At 54.3% G+C, this 24,533-nt stretch overlaps 1 protein-coding gene across 5 annotated transcripts in view; it reads right to left on the reverse strand.

Annotated features, from left to right (window-relative positions):
- The window catches only part of SH3PXD2A (SH3 and PX domains 2A), a 255,862-nt gene that overhangs the window by 61,400 nt on the left and 169,929 nt on the right, over positions 1-24,533 (reverse strand). For 2 of the 5 annotated variants that reach the window (XM_005566353.5, XM_005566352.5), the window contains exons 7-8: positions 10,895-10,939; positions 3,574-3,705 (exon numbers count right to left, since the gene is read on the reverse strand). In XM_005566353.5, coding sequence (XP_005566410.3) covers positions 3,574-3,705; positions 10,895-10,939 — 177 coding nt within the window. Of the gene's footprint in view, positions 1-3,573; positions 3,706-4,239; positions 4,309-10,894; positions 10,940-24,533 lie in introns of those variants that run through there. The other 3 variants (XM_015456641.4, XM_045362227.3, XM_065521362.2) reach the window with 2 other exon arrangements.

Raw genomic sequence — 24,533 nt, forward strand, 5'->3', positions numbered from 1 at the left:
CGCACTGCTGCTTATGTCAAGGGTAGAGGGGTTTCCAAAGACAAAGTAACAATGGCGGCTGCATGCCCTGGTATGGCTTGCTTGGTGGCAAAGCTACCAAAACTGTGAATCTTTCTGCTCTATGTATTCCTGTTGATCAATGGAGAAAAATAGTCCTTTTCTGATCTGGGCTTAGGCCCACTGGTTGATCACAAATGCTTTCCTTAAAGCTACTGAGGTCCCACTTTGGGTTTCTTTGACTCCTGTTCTCTGGAATAGGTTTGTTCTCAGTCCTAAGTACACATCACCTTCCTCAGATCCTCTCAGCTGTTTCCTGTCCCCAAGTTCAATGGATCAATGAACAACATGAATTCCCACTAGCTGGAAGGATGGATGCAGAGACAACCTTCCCCACAGATGTTCCAGGGAGCTCTGCAGCTATCTCACCCAGCCTGCGTCTCTCCTCAACCTACAGCATCGCCAACTTGGGCTTCCACCCTTCCCACCTGGGATGGGTCCATTCTCAGCCTCCCTGCGTGGCCTCTGTTGAGGGGAGAGATCTTACTCTTGGACTCTAAGGCAATTACTTAGCCTCTTAGCCTATTACTTCAGCCACAAATTGGTGAAACTGCCTTCTACTGCATGGTGTTGTTTCATGATATCCCAATAGAATGATGTATGTGAAGCATGTGGCCTGCCACTTGGTGTTTACTGACTCAGAATCACCTTCCATGCACATCTCTCTTTAGACCAGTGAGAGCACAGAGGGGCTCTGATGAGCAGGCAGAGTCAGAGGTGGCTGGGTCCCCCTGTGGACACTCTACTTGAGGCACTCCCAGCCAAGTGAGAGGGGACACCAGCAGAGTCCTGGCACCCTGTGGGCAAGGCAAGGCCCAGGGAGGTGAGGATGGTGCTGGCTGGGGGCCACTGCCCAACAATGCAAATGGAAATGCCTCAACACACCCACTGTGTCCCAAGGTCAAAGGCTTCACAATTGGGTCTTTGTTCCTGAGTTCAAAAGCCTCACTCACCACTCCTTCCAAAACCAGCTTGCAGGACGCACAAGACGCCTCCTCTCCCCCACCGTCAGGCCTCCAGCTTCCCTGAACGGGGAAACCACCCTCCCAGAGATCTGCAGCTTGGCTCTCTTCCTTTCTCCCCTCCACCCACTTCATTTCTCTGGTTAGGCTGGTTGTATACTCCAGGCCTCCTGGTAGATAGCAACAGATGGGTTTGAAGAGGCAGGCACAGCAGTCCAGGTCCTGTGCAAACATCTGCAGCTGAGCAGCTGTCTCCACCAAGGGTAAAGATACCAAACTCCCAGAAGTAGAAAAGACACGTTCAGGGAAGCTCTATCCGACACCTAGGGTCCCACCACGTTTCCCAGCCATGGAATTCAGACCCGAGAGAGAGCTCAGGGAGGTCATTTGCTCCAGCGCCTGCTTCCAATCAGTCACAAGCTTACCTCCATTTTATGGAAGGAATAACTGAGGCCCAGAGAAATTAAGGGACGTGAAGCCCCCAAGCAGGTAGTGGCAGGTAGAATGCGGCTTCTAAGAACAGTAGCTCCCTCACACGGTCTGTGTGCCAGACTGGCCTGCTCTGGCCACAGGTGGCCGTGGGCAGCTGGGGTGCCTGGGCCACCTCTAACAGCCATTGGCAGCTCCTCGGGAGAGCAGGCGTCTCCCCCTTTGTCAAAGTTCCTTCCCCCAATCCCAGGACTCCAGCGTCCCAGGGTCCTGTAGATGGGACAGGAGGGGAGAGGGCACACACGCCCTGGGAATCCTGGAGTCTTCCAGCAGGATGACTTCCTCTTGTGTGCTGTCTCATCTTCAGCCATCCTGGCCAGTGGCTGGCGGCCCCCAAAGACATGTGGGCTCACTACCTCCTGCTGCTTGAGGGTTAAATAGCTATGGTGTGACAGGCAGGCATGGTGGGAGAACCATGGTTCCTGCAGAACTTCCCTAGCCAGAAGTTCTGAGAAGAACCAACCACCTTTCCTGATGCAAGCTCTACAACAAACATCCCCCTCACCTGAGGTCTCCCATGTCACCATTAGAGATCCATTACTTTGGGTCTTCAGGTGCTGGGGGTTTCCAGAGTCAGACCCCCATGACATTGCCAGCTTCCTTTGGGGGAAGGGAGGTGGCGCCATGAGCATGACAAAGGCTGAGGACAAAGCTGCCCAGGGAGGAGCCCAGTGTGGGCACCTGGGACGAAGGGTTGAGGCCTCACAGCAGGGACATGGCTCTGCCAGGGAGGACTGTCGCTGCTGACCACCTTGGTGATGACTCCAGGCACAAGGGCAGACACAGCCTGACCTGAGAGGAGAGTAGGCACTTCGAAGACCTCAGAGCAGGAGGGCCACAAGTCAGGCCCTATATGCATATCACAGCCCTGCTCCCCGGAGCCACCGGTGGCAGGAGCCTGCACCCACCTCCCCCAGGAGGCCCACTGGGATTTCCTCAGCATCCCCACAGCTCCTGGCCACCTGGAGGCACAGGGTTCTGCTTCGGATCTCAGGAGACTCGCTTCCCCGCAACCTCCCTGTGTCTCGGTTTTGTCTCTACAGAGCAGGCACTGCCGTCCTAAGCATGCTTTGTCTTTCCTTTGGGGTTTAAACACTGGCAAGGCACAGAGTGGGACTAGGAGAGGAGAACAGGCTCCTGCCCTCTGGAAGTATCCACCAAACACCATTCAGAGAGGCTCTGAGCACAGGGGCCTTCCCTGCAGCAAACTGAAACTGAAACAAAACACCCCAGAAACCCATGCAAGCCCTGGGAGGCTGTGGGCTGATGGCTGTCCTGGGCTCGAGTCCCATGCCTGGCTCTGTTGGGGGCCGAACAGGCCTGGACTGACAGGCTTGGGCTCTCCTCTCTTCACCTGCCACGACTCCTGCTGCCAGGGACACCAAGGTACCTTTGCACCCTCCGTGGCACCCTGAGAACCAGCTGCCCTGGGCAGCTGTCCGCACAGCCCCTGTCAGTCTGGGACCTTGCCCGGCCCCGGCTGGGCCTGGCTGCATCCCCCTCACTGCGCTTGCTTTCCAGGTCCTGGGGCCTCCAGCTCGGCAGGGGGCAGTCAGCTCCTCAACCAGACCCCAGCCAACGCCCACAGGCCTGGCCCTTCCTCAGACAACACGCCAGGGACCTGGAGACCCTGGACCCCACGTTGACAGCAGGGCCTGCCTTCCCCATCAGCTGTCCTGCCCCTGCCTGGACCCTGGCTCAGAATGTGGCGTATGGAGGATGCTGTTGTTGGGCATTCCTGAGCTGAGAGCACACTGCCCCACGGGCCTCTGAGGGCACAGGGACCCCAGCAGGGCTGGTCACTTATTCCTGCGCTGTGCCTGAACGTGCATTAACACAGGCTGGTTAATTACCCGGAGCAAAGGAGACATTCTTCCACCACCAGGCAAACTGCTGGCCTGCAGCCCAAACCAACAGGGGGAAACTTCAACCGCCTCGGCCCTCTCTCTGCCAGATGGAAATAACGTATAGCTGCAGCGGTGGGGGAGGAGGGAGGAACAAAAACCAGCTTGGCCAGGGGGCCAGACCGGAACCCCAGTGGACGGCCAGCGGCCAGGGCACTCACCGCTTTCGTTCTTCTCGATGACATCCACCACCTCCCCAGCCTGGAGGCTCAGCTCCGAGTTCTCTTGCTTCTTATAGTTGGACACCACCACATACTGTTCCAGGATCATGGGCTCGGCGGTGGCGTCGGCACCTGGCGAGGGCAGAAAGCACGCGGTGAGCCAGCGGCCGGCCATGGCCCCGCGGCCGGGGCGCCCCCTGTCCATCGGCCTCCTCGGGGGTGGCTGCTCTGTCGCCAGCGCCGCTCCCAGGGGCAGCCCGCAGCCGGGGCTCGCAGCTCACAGGGCGCCAGGGACAGGCCATATAGCAAGGCCCCACACCGGCCCGCTGCACCGCGGGGTCCGGGGGACATGGGGAGCCAGGGGGCCGGGGAAGGGACGGGCAGGAGGAGGAGGAACGAGAGAGGCAGAGCGGAGGCGGAGGCGGAGGCGGAGGCCAAGGAAGCTCAGGAAGAAGCCTTGTGCTGCGATGAGTTAGTCACAGCCCGGCATGAGGGAGCCTGCGGGGAGGCCTGGGGCCCACGGGGTCTCTCCGGCCTCCCTCTCGGGCCGGCAGGGGCATCGGGGAGGGCGGCGAGCCAGCGGGTGGGCGGCCCATGAGGGCTGAGGCCAGAGGCAAAGGAAAGGCAAGCAGGAGGCTCCAGCCTCTGCCCCCAACCCCTGCAAACCCGAGAGAAAAGGCAGCCCTGCTCCCTCGGGCGGGAGAGGGAGAGGAGAGAGCGGGAGAGAGCTTCTCCGCAGCCCAGGCCCAGGCGAGGAGTCAAGAGGGTTTGAGGCCGCCAATCACTGGGGTTTACTCGCAACCCTTAAATAGAAACACATGAGACCCGTCAAATGAGGAGCCGGGGGGTGGAGGCAGGGGAAGGGGAGGAGGCCCAGACTGTTTACTTGAAACCCAAGAAGAAAGTCCCCGAGCCAGCGGCTGGCGAGCCCAACCCGCCCCCCGCCAACTTTTCTTCAAGTTCGCTCGGTTCCTACCCCTCGGACTCACCCAGGCGCTGCCACTGAGCCCAGGCCGGGTGCAGTCGGACCAGGCTCAGGCCTGCCCCCAGCCCTGCTTCCAGAGAGGGCCCTCTGGCTGCAGAGACTGACTCAGTTTCTCTCTGCCTTTCAGTGCCGGGGCTTGTGGTCAGGCCCCTGGCAGTTTGAGGGGCTTGAGGGGTCAAAAGATGGGTGCAGCAGAGGGAGGGCAGGCGGACTCCAAGGAGCAAGCAGTTTCTCTGTTCTCAGCCACCGGACCAGCACGACATTCACTAAGCAGGCACCAGGCAGGAAGGCAGACAGGCTGGGTGCTCTCTTAGCTTCCTAGCTGTATGGCATTGGATGCTGCTTAAACCTCTGCACTTCAACTCTTCCCATCACCATTATTAGGGTGGGCGTGGGGATAAGACACTTAAAATATGATGTGCTTTTAGCTAGGAGTGAAAAGGATCCACTAGCCAGAGATGGACTAGTCACCTCCTACAGGAAGCCTTTTCAGACCACCCCCAGCCCAAAGGGAATTCCTAGTACTTTTTTTTTTTTTTTTTTTTGATACAGGGTTTCTCTTTGTCGCCCAGGCTGGAGTACAGTGGTGCAATCATGGCTCACTGCAGCCTTGACCTCCTGGGTTCAAGCAATCCTCCCACCTCAGCCTCCCATGTAGCTGGGACCAAAGGCACACACCACCATACCCGGCTAATTTTTTTATTTTTTGTAGAGATGAGGTCTCACTTTGTTGCCCAGGCTGGTCTTGAACTCCTGGGCTCAAGTGATCCTCCTGCCTCAGCCTCTCAAAGTGCTGGGACTTCAGGCATGAGCCACTGCAACTGGCATAAACTATATGTCTGCCAATTTCCTTGAAGGCTAGGGGGCTTCATGTCACTAGCCTGGCTATAAAAATTGCTGAGGATCTCCAAGCTCCACAGAGCCCCCTTGGTGCTTCAGCCTACAGCCACATTTCCCACACGCCTGAGTTTGATTTGGCAAATGTGATGTGCCAGGCACATTAACTGCCCCATTTCATGCCCACAACATCCCCCTTATCTTTCCATTTCACACAAGACTAACCAGAGGTCCCTCTAGAGCAGGCAGGAGATGACTCCAGCTCCTACAGCTGCTATGAAGAACAGCACATTCACTCAGTATGATTTTGTTCAGGCCCAAGCCCATCTGTCTTTCCATTGAGGAATAACTGCCTCTGATTTGTTCCCATCAGTCTGGTTCTTCTAGCACAATAATCCTCAACTTGGTAGCACAGAATCACCCAGGGAGCTTTTTAAAAGTACTAATGCTGGGCTCCAGAGAGACAGGTTTCTTTGGTCTGGGACTCAGGCATGAGTAGTTTTTGGACATCCCCTCTGTGTCCCTATGGTGCTTGTGGGCACCCTGGAGCAAGAAACACTACTTAGATCTTTGGGGTCCTTCTGTGGGGGGAGGCTCCCTCCAACCTAGGGCAGACGGCAATGGCCACAGAACTCTAGGAAATCCCAAGGGGAGGCCTCCTTCCAGGGAAAGAAACCCACTGCCCCCGGCAGTTTTCTCCCATGAGGTGTGGGCCCTGCAGGGCCATCTCAGCCCTTTGGAGAAGCAGAAGGGACCCTGCACAGCTGAGTGTGCCACATACATTCGCACGTGCACAGTCCCGAGCAGCCCTGCTAAAGCAGGGATTATATTTCAGGCAGAAATGCAACCAACAGCCGGGCAGCAGGGCCTGCCCCGCCTCTGTACTTAGGCGTGCCAGCTTCTGTGCCTGCCCCTGCCAGCTGGGCAGAGGCAGTGCCGGGTGCTGCACTGGCGGACTACCTCCCACTGTGCCCCTAGGGGGACGGGCAGTGCCTGTTCCATGCCTGGAGTCTCTGTGGCCAACAGCACTTCTTAAGTGCACCTGGCACAAAAATGGCCATCCCTGCCCTATGAGAAATGGGGCCCCCTTTCCCAGTGTGGGGGTACTGGATGAGAAGAGTGGGAAAGAAAGGCTCCAGCAACAAACAGAAGAACAGAGAGTTCTGTGGCATGTTAGAGAGCCCGCAAGGCCTGAATGTGCCCAGATCATAGCAGGAGTGACAGCAAGCCTTCATCAGTGCTGACTTGGAGGCCCCCGACAGCATGTAGCTGCCTTGTCCAATCCTCAGAGCAACCCCGTACAGTAGGTCCTGTGATGGCCCCATTTTACGCATGGGCAAAGCAAGCCTTGTGAGGGTAAGTGAATTCCCTAAGGTCACACAGCTGGGATTGAACCCAAGCCCACCTGACACCACTGCTGTGATCTTAACTTCCGCACTGTATGTGGCCTACAATGGGCCACTGGCACCTGGTTCCCAGGGAAGGGCCCATTACATCCCAGATACCTGGGACACAGCTGCTGCTTAATAAAGACTAGAGTATGGGTTTCTTTCTCTTTTTTTTTTTTTTTTTGAGACAGAGTCTTGCTCTGTTGCCCAGGGTGGAGTGCAGTGGCACAATCTCGGCTCACTGCAACCTCCGCCCCCCGGGTTCAAGCAATTCTCCAGCCTCAGCCTCCTGAGTAGCTAGGATTACAGGTGCCCGCCACCGTACCTGGCTAAATTTTTTTTGTATTTTTAGTAGAGATGGAGTTTTACCATGTTGGCCAGGCTGGTCTTGAACTCCTGAGCTGAAGTGATTTGCCTGCCTTGGCCTCCCAAAGTGCTGGGATTACAGGCATGAGCCACTGTGCCTGGCCTAGAGTATGGGTTTCCAGTTGACTCTTGCCACCTCTACTGACCAGACCACAGTGCCTGTTAGGTGGCAGGCACTCAGTCAGTGTGAAATGAACCAGTGAAACGCGTGAACTGGCAGAAAGATGAACAGAGGGACTCACTGGTTTGTGGAGTCAATATGAATACCTCGACTCTGATATGGAAATACAGGAAAATGAGACAGCCAAACTCGAAGGGAGAAAGGGAGATGGGGAAATCGAGGTAAAGAGGAGCAAGGAGCCCCAGCTTTGTGGCCAGAAGATGCTAGGAGGACGAGCAGGAGGTGCTGGGGAGTGGACAGACATCAGCTCATTTTAATCCAAGCCAAGAAAATCTGAGGCAGGGTTTCAAAGTTGAGTTAAATCCACACCCCCACACCCCTTCCTCCAACCATTTTCCTGGAAAATTGGCCTGAGCTTCCTGAAGGCTGACTCTCTGGGACACAGGTAGAAAAGTTAAGGAAACGTTCTCTAGGTATTGGAAAGCACAGACAGGCTTTGGCCCCTCTCAGGAGCTGCTCCAAACGCTGTGGAATGGACACACGGATACTCTGTCCTTCTGACTGCCCTTCCCTCCCCTGCACAGGCAGGCTCCCAGCTCTTCCCTCTGGCAGCTGCCTCTTAGGGTGTTCCCTGGCCAGGGCAGCCGGGCGGGCGGGAGCTGCGAGCAGGTATCCAGATGAGAAACCACTTGCAGGCCAGGCAGGCAGTGGGCGATGATGTCATCCCACAGAGGCCACTCTGGATCCCCTTCCAGCCAAGGCCTGCAGAACTGGGGGCTGGAGGAGTCTGCCTGAGTGGGGAGGGGGCAGTGGAGGGAGCCTGGTGTCTTTAGATGAGGAGTGCTTGGCAGGAGCATGGAGAAGGGGTGTACCTCTTCTAGACAGCAGAGCCTCTCTGGGTTGGAAGGGGCCTTTGCATGAGTCTCATCCAGGGATGGAAGCTTATGCTTTATTACAGAGCCCCTAGTTGGACCTGCTGGGGTCCTGGGGGTCCCCTGGACCCCTGCCCCACCCTTGCCTCACATCTGCATTCCTTTAACTACCACCTGGATGGAACTCTGGCTGCCAACTTAAACCTCTCAACTGGGCTTTCGCCAAGTCACTCCCATGCTCCAACGCCTTCCATGGCTCCCTGGTGCCTATAGAATAAAGGCCAAATTCAAGCCCAGTCTTTCTTGCCAATCTGAGCTCCCCAAGTTCCTTGACCCCCGTCCCCCACACCACCATTCCCTGCATCACTCATGATTCAACACACATGTATCGAGCACCCACTAGGTGCCAACACCCAACACCACTGCTCCAGGCAGCTTCTTACTTTCCAAGTCTTTGCTCTAGCTGCTGCCCCCTGCTGGAATGCTTTCCCTTCTCTCTACCAATTCCAATTTCCCAGTTCTCCCCAAGCATCTCTGCCCTCCAGGAGGCTCCTGATCACTCTTGTTCCCTCTCTTCTGTTCCCTCCTCAACTTTATGTTGGGCATTGCTCCCCAACCAAACCATGTGCCTTGGACAAGAGTCTCTCGACACCCTAGGACTAGTGCCACAGGACATGACATGGGACATAGTAATTACCTGAAATTCATGATGGAAATGCTTAGAATTAGAATCTAAAGATCTGAGGTCCAGTCCTGCTTTGCCCTTACTAGCTCTGAGATCCTGGGGAGGACACGTAACCTCTCTTGAGTTTTAGCTTCATCTGGAAACAGGAACAATTAGCAGTTCCTACCTCACGGGAATTGTTCTGAGCGTGGAATGAAGTGATGGGGCTTCAAGTACTATGGAAACCACAAATGGTCATTTTAAAGCAAACGGAGGGAATGGGAGATCTGGGGAGCAGCAAAGGTGTTGGTTCCTTTGTGGGCTCAGAACCCATAGGTTCAGCAGGCAGCTCGGTGCCAGGGCTGCAGGTGCCAGGAGAAGGGTGGGGAAGGGAGGCCTGGGGTTGTGTCCCTGCAACATGCCCCTCCCAGACCCCACCTTCAGCAGGCAACGGGTACTTGCCAGCTGGATTGAGAGGCAGCTCAGAGCCCCTAGGCCTACTCGGGAGGGATGCCAGGCTAAGCAACCTGAGGCCCCTGATCTATAAGGATCTCCAGCATCAGCCCTTACCTCTGAGTTTCCTGTCTCATATCTCAAAGAACCCTCCAACACTCCAGATGGAGAAACCAAGGCCCAGAGAGACTTTGGCCCTGGACTCGCAGTCTGGCTGGGTTTTCCCCCAGCCCACACTGCCTCCCCTGGGCCTCTTGCTCCAAACAGCTGGGACCATCTTGAGACATGGTTAAGTGTCCTCCCCAGGGTCACAGAGCTAGTAAGACCCTGTGCTGGCCTCCACCCCAGGTTCCCCACGACTCCCCAACCCTGGGCATCCTACAAAAGTCCCTCTAGCCCCTTACAACTGGTTCCTCCCAGGCTGGACTGGGACTGCTGGCCCCTCCGCTATACGTTTGGTGAATAAAATGTATTGCTGTGGGCCAAGTGGGCTCTGGCTCACTGGCGCATGGAGAGGGGAAAAAGGGACAGGAGCCCAGTGATTAGCTCAGGCCCAGGCCCTTGTCACAGGAAACTCCAGAAGGACGATTGCAACGCCTCCGACCCACTGCCTTCTCTTCTCCTCTGGACTCCTCCCAACACGCTCACCTCCCATTCCCCGCCCACAGCAGCAGGAGGGGCTGAACTTTGGGCTCTAAACCCTGGGGCTGGCCCAGCCCCACCACCCCACTCAGTTCCCACCCTTCTGCTTTGTCCCCTATTCCCCCAGCCTGAACCTCTGCTCTCAGGTTTGGGGCTAGAGGGTTAGGGTGTGTAACAGTCTCAAAAACGGAGGGGCCCCATAGAAGACCCTTCTGGAAATTCCATCCCTCCTCCGACCATCTCCATCCAGAAGCTGAGAACTCTGCTGTCCAGGATTCTCTGCCATGGTCCCGTAAGACCAAAGGCTGAAGGCAAGTACCTGACTCCTGCCCAGCTCCTCCCAGACACAGGCCAAGGCCCTAGTCCCTGAGGGCCATCTCAGCCAGGCAGGCCAAGCTCTGGGCATGGGGGCTGCGACCCATCTTCAGTGAGTCACAGACCTGCCCCACCCCCTGCCCCAAATCTCCAGCTCCCCAGTGAGATCACTGGAAATGAGGCGTGGGTGCCAGGGCCCTCTGCTCTCAGCCTCAGTTTACCTGCCTGAAGTGAGATGAACTGTCTTTGGCTTGGCTCTCTCACTGGAACGGCCAATTGAGATAAGGCTGAAGATGGCGAAAGCCCCACCACTGCCTGAGCACTTTCTGTATGCCAGGCTCCCCACGAGGTGGGATGGCTTCCCCTTAAGGAGGTTACACACCCCACCCAAGGCAGCATAGCCAGGACGTAGCAGAGCTGGAATTCAAACCCACACAGCCTGGGTCCAGAGCACATGTGCGTACACGCTGAGCTACGTGGTCATCACTCAGCAAAGGGCCCCGCGTTCGGATCTGACCAGGGAGGCAGAGGGCACAGCAAGTGGAAGGCCCCCTGCCATGCTGGCAAACAGCTGCTGCACATCACAGGAAGCATGCACAGGGCCTGAAGGCACCGGCTCCCGCGCACATGGGCCTGGAACACACATGCTCACACACATGCACATACGCTGGGCAGTACCTGTCACGTCCTTCTTGGGCGACTCAGCCCAGCTGGACAGCCACACTTCCGAGTCCCCGAGAGCAAGCGGCAGCAGGAGAGGAGAACCAGAGAGAGAACGGTTAGGCAGGCAGGAGATCCACAGCCAGTGGCTGCAGGCGCTGCGCTCGGCCAGCCGCAGGCGGAAGGCGGAGGAGGGAGGAGAGTGATTTCCTGGCCCTGGGCTGTCTGTTGGGCGTGGGCCCGTGTGATTACAGAGGCGCTGGGACACAGCCGGCTGGGACAGGGATAATGAGGTGTCCGCCGAAATGCAGGACTCCTCTGGAGCACAGAGAATCCTACACGATCCTCCCTGGAATGGGGCCCGTGGTTATCACAGCCCTGTACAAGGCAGCCTGACCCTTCCTTTCTGGCCATGTGGGTGGCTGGGTCCCACGGGGCCTGGTGGTTGCAAGGATCCTCAAAGGCCAGCGGGCTCAGTGGCCTGGACCCGGAACCTCAAATGTCAGGGTTGGAGTGCCCAAGACCCATCTCTAGGCCTGGGGGCACCACACCCACTGGACCCTGATGTGTCATCCAGCCCTTCCTGCAGCCCCACCCACTGAGGAAGACAGATTGGCCCCAGCAGAACAGAGAGAACACTGTTTTAGGGAGTCTCACTCCCCAACCCCAATGCAGAAGGATGGGGACCTTGAGTGACCAGAAGAGATGAGGGCTCTACTCCAGGCTCAGACAGTGGTGTCCAATCTGACCCTCAGTTTCCTCACCTGTGAAATGGGATTTAGAGTTGTCTTCCTGCCAAGAGGAAGGAGGAAAATCAAAGCAGCATAAAGAACATATGATTGAGATGTGATACCATTAACATCTGAATGAGGCAGAAAGCTCTTGGTCTAATCAATGGTTTGTGCATTTCTAGAATAGAAGAGAAGAGGGCTACCATGTCAAGAGCACTGACACAGTTGAACTACAGTGACTCATTTAGTCCCCACGGCAACCCCATCAAGTGGGTAGGCATTTTTAGCCCCATTTTACAGGGGATGACTCTCAGACATGGAACCAGGTCTGCCGGCATCCCCAGGCTGCTGCTTTCTCTGCTGGGCTGCTCTTCACCTCCAAAGGAGCAAAGCACTGGCTGCAGTGGGGACAATTAAAAGAACGCTGGATTGCAGGTCTGAGAGACAAACCCTGGCACTGCCCACCAGGCGCTTGCCAGGAGAGGGGCCTCACCCATTCAGAGAGTACTGATAAACAGCAGCAAACACTTCACAGCATTTCCCCTCTGCCAAGCATCCGGCTGAGCACTCTGCGTATAGTAACTCGTATTTTTCCCAATAACCCTATAACGATGAGTTCTATTATCCCCTCCATTTTGCAAATGAAGAAGCTGAACCAGAGAGGTTAAATAACTTGCCCAAGGTCACACAGCTAGTACAGCAGTGTCCATCTCTTGCAGGGACACACGCCTGAGCTAATCAGAGCTTGACGCTGCTCTCTATTTAAAGCACCTGACTCTTTCCCTCACTCAGCAAGCCACCTTCCAATTGCAGGTTGGCTCCTGGTGTAGAACTGGAAAGCCTGGCCCCCTTCCAGTTCTATTGTAAATTAGCAGAGTGGGGCTTTGGTGGAGAGGTCTAGCAAGGCCTTTGGGGTCTGACTGCCTGGATTCAAATGTAGGCTCTGCTCCTTTGAAGAAGTGACTTACCCTCTCTAAGCCTGTTCCTGAACTTGTAAAAATCTGGATGACGTGATATACTTACCTTCTGGGTTGCTGTGAGAATTAAATTAGATAGTATGTAATAGTGCCCAGCGCAGTGCCTACTACATAGTCAGTGCTTGATAATGGTTAGCTGCCACTAGCAGTAACTCCCATGAGTGTGGTTAGCATGAGTTTGCCTCCCTGGGTTCAATCAGCTCTGGGGACACTCAGAAAACCATGCCCCAGGCCTGCAAGGACAAGAACTAGGCAGTGTTTAATACTGGATGCACCAAGAAAAAGCTGGCACCCTGTTAGAGATACTGCCCTACGGTCACTCTCAGACACCGGGTTATCTGGAATGGAAGGTAGAGGGACTCCAGGGGACCTCACTCAGAGACAAACAGGGCAAAATCTGAGGTTAGAGCCCCTCCCCAGGTTCAGCAGTCAGTAGCCTCCTTGGGGAGCAGAAGCAACGCTGGCCCAGCTTTCAAGCCCTGGTAGGGCTGAGACAAGGTAGACACACCAAGGGCCTCCACAAGGATTTAAGCTGGTATGGCCAAAGACGTCTGGGTTCAGAATGTGGGTGTTGCTGCCTGGTGCCCACATCTTGCTGAAGTTTCAGCTCCCTGCTGCTGCATCCCAGAGATGTGGCCAAGTGGGCTGCCTGCTGCAAGGCCCTGAAATGCCCCCGAGCGGGCCTAGTACCAGGCCCATCCCAGCCCCATCTCGCCCTCTCTCCACTCCACTCTCCACTTCAGTTTGCTTGACCACTTTGTCTACTTTGGGTTCCTTTTGGGTTCTTCATAAGGAGACCTGAGAAGTGCTAACCTCTTTCAGTGAGCCAAGGAAAGCTGTTTTGCCTGGGCCCGGAGAACCCAAGAAGACCTGTTCTGCTGGACAGGTGCTTGCAAAGGGCCAGATAATAAACACTGTAGGCTTTGGGGGCCAGATGGTCTCTGTTGAGACTACTCAACTCTATTCTTATAGTACAAAAGCAGCCAAAGGCAATACATAAAAGAATGAGTGGGCTGTGTTCCAATAAAACTTTATTTATAAAACCACAAAGGGGGCCGGATGTGGCCTGTGGGCAGACAACCAGAGCTCACACCTGTCGCCTTTAGTCCCCATAAGCAGGCCTCTCTCTCCGCAAAGGAAAATAGGAAGCAGACTAGAAGTAAGCCTGTCTTTTTAAAAAGAAGCCTCTCTCTAAAACATGATTTATTTCCCAGTCCCCTGACCTGCAGAATTAATCCAGTTCTGCTGCTCCCACTCAAAGTCCCTCCCCCTTCTCTCTAGCCCACTCTAGCAAGTTCTCAAGGGGTGGGAAGGACCCCTTCTTCCTCATTACAAGGAACAGAGAAGAGCCCCTGGCTCATAAACCCTAGCCCTCTGGGCCAGGAGGCAGACAAGGTTGTTGGCTAAGGGCTGGGAAGATGGGGAGTTGGACAGACAGAGGGATAGGGGTGAAGGAGCAGTGTGGGGGCACAGCCAAGTGAGCAGCTGTGACTGACATGAACCAACTACTTCCTGTCTTCCCCTGTCTCTGCCTCCTTCTCTGGTCACCCAGAACCAAGGGTCCTACAGAGCAGGGTCACGGGCCTGCTGGAAAGTGAAGGGCATCAGACTGGAAATCTGTACCCTGGCTCTTGCTGAGAACACACTGTGTGGCCTTGGGCAAGTGGCTTAAATACTCTGGGCTTCGGCTGGGCGGTGGCTCACCCTGTAATCCCAGCACTTTGGAGGCTGAGGTGGGTGGATCACTGGAGGTTAGGAGTTCGAGACCAGCCTGGCCAACATGGCGAAACCCCGTCTCTACTGAAAATACAAAAATTAGCCGGGCATGGTGGTGAGCACCTGTGATCCCAGCTACTTGGAAGGTTGAGGCATGAGAATCGCTTTAACCCGGGAGGCAGAGGGTGCAGTGAAACAAGATTGCGCAACTGCACTCCAGCCTGGGTGGCAGAGTGAGACTCTGTCTAAATAAATAAATAAATACTCTGGGCCTCAATGCTCACATCTGTACAGTTAAGCATTTGGGCCTATTGCTCCTGTCTGATGGCCTGCCTGAGGCAGTTGTCTGACATTCTAGACCTTCCCGGCAGAAAACTGGTAGTCTCCATAACGCAAGTGGACCACAGCAGAAATGAATCTTTCCAGAGAAACGGACTGTCCTTCCTGGGAAAACCACTTGAATGCAGGCTCAATGGAGGCAACCCAAGTCCAAAATAGCAGATGATTCAGGAGGCACAGAGGGCAGAGATCTGGAGCAAGAATAAAAGCAACCTTGGTTCTTGTGCTGGCTTTGCCACTTAGCTCGCTGACTCTGGGATAGTTGGCAAATCTCTGAACGTCTGTTCCTTCTTTTGTAAACGGTGAAAAAACTCCTGTCCTACCTTCTTTGCAGGATTAAGACTGAAATGGCGTAATGCCTGGGGGAGGTTTTGGAGGGCTGGGAATTAGGCCTCTGGACACGAAGAGGAGTAAGTGCTAGGGACGAAAGCAGTAGTTTCCTGAGAAATGGCAGGCATGCCATGTCCCTCCCTCACACGGCCCACAGTGCTCATGTCCCTGCCACGGCTGTCCCTCAAGGCATTGCTCGCAATACCAGCAATAAGCCAGGCCAGGAGAAAACCAGGGGACTGCAGATTCCGGCCAAATACAGGGACCCAAAGGCACTTAGATGCTGAACCTGATCCTTGACAGGCCCAGGTGATGCTGAGAAACCAAAGAACAACACTGCAGGTGCCCCTGACTTTAAGGACAACCTACCCCACCCAGCACACATACATCCAAGGACTTCATAGGAACACCTGGATAGGCCTAGGTTAGGAGAGGGTCCTTGGCTGCTCTGAAGATGGTGAGTATCTCAACCGTTCCCAGTCAGTTACATGTCAAACTTCTTCCACTCTTTCTCCCTGTCTCACTACTGCACTTGACTGGTCTTAAAAATAATAATAATAAAGGCTGGGCATGGTGGCTCATATCTGTAATCCTAGCACTTTGGGAGACCACTGTGGGAGGATTGCTTGAGCCCAGGAGTTGGAGACCAGCCTGGGCAACATAGTGAGACCCCATCTCTACAAAAAATAAAAATCTAGACAGGCATGGTGGTGCCTGCCTGTGGTCTCAGCTGCTCTGGAGGCTGAAGTGGGAGGACTGCTTGAGCCCAGGGCGATCGAGGTTGCAGTGGGGCATGATCATGCCACTGAAATCCAGCCTGGGCAACAGAGTGAGACTCTGTCTCAAAATAAATAAGTATAAAATAATTTTTAAAAGGGCCCTTATAGATTCATAGTAAGGCTTCTTTTAACCTTGAGTAACTCCAGAGCAGTGAGAATTGGGTTGAATTTATCCAAATCTAGTCTGAAACCATGCTTCCAGGAATGCTTCCCTGGTGTAAAGCAAGTTCCATCCATCCAAACTAATAAATCCAGAGCGGGCCATGAGCCCAGGTGGGAGAGACCGGAATGAATACAGCCAACAGCACAAACTCCATGGAGAATGAAAGAGAACCACAGGCTCAGGGGACCAGGGCTGGGTCACCAGCCTTGTCAGTTTCTTTCCACAGCCCCGCCCTGGGCTCCGGGGAGGGGAGGGGTGACAGGCCGGGGGCCCAATGGAATGAACACCTCCCTGTCTTCTCCATGCCCTTCCATCCTTCAGTATCTGCACACACTGGAGCACTCAAGCCCTCTCCCTCTTTGGGAATACTGTTCTTACCTCACTACAGCTTTGAACTGGTTTCTAAATAACTGCTGCAGTTTAGCCTTTCCTCTCCCATACAACTAAACTGCACAGGACTAGATTTCTTCGGTTTCCTGCAGACTCCACGTTTCTTTTCCTTTCTGGTTAGGACACCAGGAAATTTAGCCACCACTTTCAGGCCATCAAATAATTAGGGCCTAAGAGCTGCTAGTCCTATTATTCAGTAGTAACAGTCACTGTCATTGTTGCCATGAACAGGGCACTTTCTTGTGGTAGGCACTACTGCATAGGCACACAGCAACTCAAATCTTTTTTTTTTTTTTTTCTGGAGACGGAGTCTTGCTCTGTCGCCCAGGCTGGAGTGCAGTGGCCGGATCTCGGTTCACTGCAAGCTCCGTCTCCCGGGTTCACGCCATTCTCCTGCCTCAGCCTCCCGAGTAGCTGGGACTACAGGCGCCCGCCACCTCGCCCGGCTAGTTTTTTGTATTTTTTAGTAGAGACGGGGTTTCACTGTGTTAGCCAGGATGGTCTCGATCTCCTGACCTCGTGATCCGCCCGTCTCGGCCTCCCAAAGTGCTGGGATTACAGGCTTGAGCCACCGCGCCCGGCCTACAACTGAAATCTTTACAACAGCTCAACAGGGTTATCATTCCTTTACAAAGAAGTAGTTTGGCCTATGTGATACTCAGTTTAGAGGACCTAAAACAGGTTGTCATGCTCAGAGCAGCAGAAACTGAGGGGCAACAGTGAAAACCATGTGAATATCATCTGGGAAAAACATGGATGGCCAATTCGTAATTCTTAAAAAGTCTTAAAAAACATGGCACCAGGCTGTGTGCAGTGGCTCACGCCTGTAATCCTAGTACTCTGGGAGGCTGAGGCAGGCGGATCGCAAGGTCAGGAGTTTGAGACTAGCCTGGCCAAAATGGGGAAACGCCGTCTCTACTAAAAATATAAAAATTAGCCAGGTGTGGTGGTGTGTACCTGTAATCCCAGCTACTCAGGAGGCTGAGGCAGGAAAATTGCTTGAACCCGGGAGGTGGAGGTTGCAGTGAGCTGAGATCACGCCACCACATTCCAGCCTGGACAACAGAGCAAGGCTCCATCTCTTAAAAACAAACAAACAAACAAACAAAACAAAAAAACCAAAAAACAAAAAAAACATGGCACCAATTAAGATGATAGAAAACAAATAGTTCAAGTATGACTTCCAATCCAAGCACACCTGGGTGGAAGTCGTGTTTAGTGTGTGAGCTGCTTCTGACATGGGGAACTCTACAAAGCTTGTTCCAGGGTAAGCAGCAGCCAGCTGGTCAGAGATACCCACGGCGTGAAGAAAGAGTACCCTTGCACTGGAGGGCGAGGGGTGAATGCTGCTAATGCAGCAGCTTGGACCCCAGGCCTGCTCCTACACTCAGAGCCTCCAAGGCAGAGCTGGCTTCACGGAAGTGTGATCTGGGCAGTGGCCGAGGGTCCTAGGTTTAGAAGGGTCCCTGCAGCTGATTTAATGCTCTTCTGTCAGGGATTTCATTAATAATTTATGAATGAGAGAGTCTTCATTTTCATGTGGATCCTGCAAATTATGTAGCTGGTTATGCCCAAGGCCTGAGGGTTTGGGGCCACTGAGCTAAATAAACAGAAGTACTCAAGAAGAAATCAAGTAGAGCTGAATTTCTGATGGATATCTTCTTAAAGACAGAAAGCAAATCCCAAATGGAAAGCCAGGCCATTGTTTGTCTCCAGGTCCCCTCTCTCTGCTACATCTTTGGCTTCTTGGTGGTACCCCACAGGCTGGAAGGACTATTTAGGGACTCAGAACCAGAAAGGAGAAGAGACTTGCCTAAGATTGCACAGCAAATAAGCAGTAGGGCTGGAGCTAGAATAATTATACCAGTTTCCACTTACTTAACATTCATGCTAGGTGCTGTGCTAAACATTTATGAACATTTTCTTGTTTAATCTTCTGTAATTTACAGATGAGGAAAGTGAGGCTCAGAGAAGTTAAGGCTCTGCCCGGGCACGGTGGCTCATGCCTGTAATCCCAGCACTTTGGGAGGCCAAGGTGGGTGGATCATCTGAGGTCAGGAGTTCGAGACCAGCCTGTCCAACATGTTGAAACCCCATCTCTACTAAATATAAAATTAGCCAGGCGGAGTGGTGCATGCCTGTGATCTCATCTACTTGGGAGGCTGAGGCAAGAGAATTGCTTGAACCCAGGAGGCAGAGGTTGCAGTGAGTCGAGATCGCGCCATTGCACTCCAGCCTGGGCAACAGAGTGAGACTCCGTCTCGGGGGGAAAAGAAAAAAAGAAAAGAAAAGTTAAAGTTCTTTCCCAAGGCCCTACAGCAAGAAGTGATGGCATCAGACTTAAGCCCAGGCAGGCTGGCCAGGAATTGGGAACAAAGGGTCCTCATGGGGGATGTCATTTTCTGATCCTCCCTGGCCACTGGCCAAGGCTTTATTTATTTCTGCTGCTTTTTGTAAATGTAGCCATATTCCTATTCCTTTTGCTCTCAGCAAGAAAGGACTTGCCTCTGTTCCCCGGAATCCAGAACATGTGTGGGGGCAGCCCAGCCCAGAGTAGGAATGCACTATTGACCCTCCGGCCCTGGGTTATGCAGTCAAGGAGCAGTTTCCCTGCTCAGGAGGGGGATGGGGTGGGATGGTGTGCAGTGGGGGCTGGGCCTGGAGACCCTCCACAGCCCCTTAGGGACTAAGTCCAAGGGTGCTGGCCTAGGCCAGGCCTGGGGCCAGAAGGGTCAGCCCAGCCTAAGTGGGTGTGGATGGAGAAGCCAAGGACGCCCTAGGAGCACTGCGGCTGCCTAGAGGGGGCTGCCCTGGCACGGAGTAGCCGGTAGTTCTGTCACCTCCCTCCACCCTGCTGAGAAGACCCAAGGCTTCCTGGTTAAAGACAGGTGCTGGGTTAGTGAGAGGTGCTATGGGTGGAGAGAGGGGTGCTGGCCAGGGAGGCTGGCAGGTTCAGAGCCTCTGCTCCCAGCAGCTGCTGCCGCCCAACCTGCGGCAGCCCTTTGGGTTGCGGCCTCCCCCTCAGTTCTCAGGTCCTCACCTCTCCCCACCCCAGGGTATTTGTATGCAGAGAAGAGACAAACTCAAGTTTGTTCTGAGTTCCAGGATCCCAGCCACCCGCCTCCCTGGGGTGGCCTGCCTTGGTGGTCCTCCCCCACTTACTGGGAGATCCTCCCTCCAATTCCCCCACCCACCAGCTCCCCCAGAAGCCCGAGCCAAAGCCAGTATCTGCATTCACACTGAGAAGGAGCAGCAGAGAGGCCGGCAGCGGGATGAAGTCAGCAACCGCTGGTCTCCAGCCCCCAGTCTTGCAATCCGCCTCCTCCCTGGCTCAGTCTCCCTGAGAGCCGCGAGTGAGTGATGGAGTCAACAGCAATGGACTCAGGACAGACATTCCCCTCCCTGGACAATGAAATGTGGAATGTCTCCTTCTCTCCAGACTGGACTCTTGCTATCGGATTATCAATGAATCAACCGCCAACTATTTCGGGAGCATCAACGGCTCCTGGTTGAGACCATCTGACTCTCCACCCTCTGTCTAAAAGCATCAGACACACAACCACAGACACCCTCCCCAGCGTTCCTGTCTGCTTCTGGAGTCATGTAGGTTTGGGGAGACAGGCTGGGTCCCGGAAGGTCTGAGGGAGGAGACGGCAGGGCTGAGTCCTGGAGGCCTTGAAGGTATAACTGGACCCATCTTTGGGGGTAGGGCTTACAGAGCCTCGGGGACATCTGGCTGGATGCTGCCATCCACTGGTGCAAGACAGGGGTAGGGATTGGGGGTCAGGGGTAGGAGGAGAATTCATTCCTGGACTGAGGTTGAGGACACCCACTTTTCGAGGTTTGCTGTCTTCCTCATCATGCCCTGAGCAGGATCTTTGTTCACTGACTGTTCCCACTGGCTCCAAATGTCCGGTTAGGGCTGTAGTCCTAGCAAGCGCATAACACATAGTAGGTGCTTAATAAAGATTTGTTATGAGTCTCTTCAATCAGACCTTTAGTTCCTTCAAGGCTAACCCCGTCAGCACCCCAAACACCTTGAATGTAGGAGATGCCCAATTAACCCCCAGTGGCTGATGGAAAGATGAATACTGATTGCTCTCCAGCCCAAGGGCTCATGGAAAACTGAGGCCCAGCTACCCCACTGCACTAGGACCCTCTTGGTGCCCACGGCTCTGCCCTCTCTAGTCCAGGCTTGGCCTCTGGAACCACATACGGGCATACAGGCCTGGCTTGTGCTGGGCACAGTGGCTCCCATGCAGGCCTCTGAGCCTGCAGAACACCCTGAAGGGCTGCTGGCTCCCAGCATCTGCTTCAAAGCCCTTTAAAGAGATTTTTAGAAAAATTACCCCTAACCAGTATAGTCTCTGGCAGGATGGACGCTACAGGAAACAGGAGCCCGAACAGGAACAACCCGCTCATGTGGAATGTCTGGGGGGAGCAGGGCTTGGTGCAGCCCCCCATGGTGTTTGCTGGGAGCCCCTGAGCCTTTCCTTACCCCATCCCTCCCCTGCTCTGCGTGGGTCCAGGCCAATCCCCTGAGTGCTGAGATGCCACGTAAACAGAGCTGTGCATGCACGCAGTGCGCACGCACACACCACTGCTTGGGAAATCCCCACATCTGGCTCTCACGTGACCCAGCTATGCCCAGAAGGCCACAGCTGAGAGGGCCTGGAAGACGGGAGGGTCAGGAGTGTGCGGCTCTCTGGGGAGCGCCGAGTTAACCCTTCAGCACCACAGCTCGGGGGCTCTGTCTAATGCTAAGCTTCCAGAGAGGGGAGAAGCCAGGAAGGAGGCCTGGTGCTCAGTGCTCAGCCCTGGCCCTGGCTGGCTGTCCCAGCGTGGGAAGGCTGGAACACTTCTCTGGGCCTCTATGGTCTTGACCTGGGATGTGAAAGGGCTGCTCTTTCCCTGTCCTGTCAATCCTGGTCAATCATCAGCCTCTCGGGAGTTCTCACTGGAGGGAGATTCCTTCCCTGATGGAGGATATTTCATGCGCATCTCCTAGGGTCAGGAACCCGGCTGCGGGATGGTGATCTTGGAATCACAAGGAGTCAAGATTCATGCCCTCCTTTGTCTCCCAGGAAACTGCTGGGCTCTTCCTAACAATAAGGAAAAGGTGGGAGGTGGCTCCTGGGCCAAGTTCTTTCCTACCCAGGCACACTTATTAATTAGAACTTTTTAAACTTCAATGATTTTGTTGAACAAATAGCAATATGCAACAGCTCCTCTGAAACAGAACCACACAGTAGGTACTCCAGGGCTATGAAAGAGATGCCCACACGGAAGACGTGGCACCTGGGGACAGTGGCTGCTACCACTGAACAGATGTCCTCTGCACAGGTGCTGTCCTCTTCACCCAGCTGACCCAATTAGAAAGCTCAGTAAATTAGGCTCAGCAGCCACGGCAGGTCTGTGTGCCTTGCTCAGAGACCCCTATGTGGCGCGGCCCCAGCCCCGTGCAGCACTGCTTTAAAACTGCTGTTTCCTTGCCCACCTCCCCCATCTGGCCAGGAGTCCTCTGAGGACAAGGACCCCATTGTTTCCATCTTGGTATCACTGAAGTTCCATCACAAGACCTGTCAGATGTGCAGTAGACAAACCTAGAAGGCAGCCACAGCCAGAGCCAGAAAAGCCAGCTTTAGGTCTGGCGGGAGCCACCTCATCCCAGAAGGAAGGCCTAGTACCAGTGTCCATTCAGACACTTGCTTCCTATCCACTCAGCCTTCAGAGTACCCGCCCTGTGCCCCAGGAGAGAGCTGCCTAGTGTCCACTGAGCCATGGGCTTGGAGCAGGAGTGAGCCAAGTCATGGAGGAAGGGTAGGGGAGAGGGGAGTTCCCCTGACCAGAACCCTGTGGCCAAACGCAAATGAGCAACTCAGAGCCACCAGGCTCCAGGACTGTGTATGGCAGGAGCTGACAGGCCAGAAGAACTTGTCCCTGACAGATCTGAAATGAGGGATGTTAAAATCTGCATATTTGCAAGGTTCCCCTGGGGGTGCCATTGCCAACATACAAAGACAGGCTTAGTTTGGTCTGTTATCACCAGCCTGTCATCACTGCTTAGCATAGCAAGGATCTAACCCTCCCGCTGGGAAGTTATGCACCCAGACCTGATCCCCTTCCAACACTCAAAGAGTCTAAGGTACTTCAGGGCAGAGCTGAGGACACCCTCAGTCACGGGGATCTAGAAGCAGTGACGAGGGGGACGGTGGTGAAGAGATGGCCAGCTCTGCCTTCTCTTTTATTTTATTTATTTTTTTTGAGACAAAGTCTCGCTCTGTCATCCAGGCTGGAGTGCAATAGCGCCATCTCTGCTCACCGCAACCTCTGCCTCCCTGGTTCAAGTGATTCTCCTGCCTCAGCCTCCTGAGTAGCTGAGATTACAGGCGCCCACAATGACACCCAGCTAATTTTTGTATTTTTGTAGAGATGGGCTTTCACCATGTTGGCCAGGCCAGTCTCAAACTCCTGATGTCAAGTAATCCGCCCACCTCGGCCTCCCAAAGTGTTGGGATTACAGGCGTGAGCCGCCACGCCCGGCCTACCTTCTCTTTTCATGTTTTATTTTGAGACAGGGTCTTGCTCTCTTGCCCAGGCTGGGGTACAGTGGTGCGATCATGACTCACTGCAGCTTTAACCTCCTGGGCTCAACAATCCTTCTGCTTCAGCCTCCCGAATAGCTGAAACCACAGGTGTGTGCCACCACACTGGGCTAAATTTTTTTTTTTTTTTTGGGATGGAGTCTCGCTCTGTTGCCTAGGCTGGAGTGCAGTGGCGCGATCTCGGCTCACTGCAAGCTCCGCCTCCCGGGTTCACGCTATTCTCCTGCCTCAGCCTCCAAGTAGCTGGGACTACAGGCGCCCGCCACCACACCCGGCTAATTTTTTGTATTTTTAGTAGAGACGGGGTTTCACCGTGTTAGCCAGGATGGTCTCGATCTCCTGACCTCGTGATCCGCCTGCCTCGGCCTCCTAAAGTGCTGGGATTACAGGTGTGAGCCACCGCGCCCGGCCTTTTTTTTTTTTTTTTGGAGACAAGGGGTCTCAGTAGGTTGCCCAGGCTGGTCTCAAACTCCTAGGCCCAAGTGATCCTCCCACCTCAGCTTCCCAAAGTGCTAGGATTACAGGCGTGAGCCTCCACACCCAGCAAACTCTTCCTTCTGAGCACAAGGAAGCAAAGGGACTTTCTGATAGGACCCAGCTGTCTTGGTGCAAGACTTCATTCTAACAATAATAAAATACATCTTCAAGCCGGCTGCTTGGGCCACACGTGGCAGTGATGAAATCCAGGGGGCAAAGCAGAAAGAAGAGTCAGGGAAAAGCATGTTTTTCCTGTAAACTTCTAAGTTTTACGGAAACTCAGGAAAAAAATATTTTTTTCCTTCACATTTCGAAACAGACCAATTCTAAAAATGCCACATGCTGACTAAGTTACACACACCACTTCTCTGTTTCTAAACAAAGTAACTTTAGATTAGAAAAAGGTGCTAAAACAATAAGTAATGCACATTTCCCCCACATCTTTGTTTTTCCGCCGGCTTCGTCATCACTGGAAAGGTCGCCTCTTCTGTCACGTGTCTATAAACCAAACGCTGAAGTGAGGAACCAGTGACTTTCTGGCCATGGGCCACGGATTTTCTTTGCCGGACCACAATTTGGGTGTTTCCCCCTCAGGAACAAAATCTTCTGGAAATGAAAGGCGGACGGTGTCTCTCATCAGGTCAGGGCTGGGTAGGCCCCTCAGAGAGCCGTTCTCCAAGGCTCCAAATGCCGGGCTGTGTTTCAGGGGTAAGAGACTTGGGGTCCTGTCCTCCATTCCTGCCCCCGTAGCCCACCCTCCCATCTCAGGAGACAACTGAATGTTCTTCAAGGAGCAGTCCCATCCAGGCGTCATCCAGGCACCATCCATCTCGGGGATGCCAATCCCTCTGCCATCTTGCTGCTGGTCTACCCTGAACACGGCCATCAACCCACAGGATGACCCATCCAAGACACAACCCTGGCTTGATTTCAGAGGCCCTGGGAAGCCTGTGAAAAATGCAGATTGGCTGGGTGCAGTGGCTCACGCCTATAATCCCAGCACTTTGGGAGGCCAAGGCAGGAGGATCTGCCTGGCCAACATGGTGTAACCCTGTCTCTACTAAAAATACAAAAATTAGCTGAGTGTTGTGGGAGGCGCCTGTAGTCGCAGCTACTCAGGAGGCTGAGGCGGGAGAATCACTTGAACCCG

Source organism: Macaca fascicularis, chromosome 9, assembly GCF_037993035.2.
Source record: "Macaca fascicularis isolate 582-1 chromosome 9, T2T-MFA8v1.1".
In the NCBI taxonomy this organism is placed as follows: domain Eukaryota; kingdom Metazoa; phylum Chordata; class Mammalia; order Primates; family Cercopithecidae; genus Macaca; species Macaca fascicularis.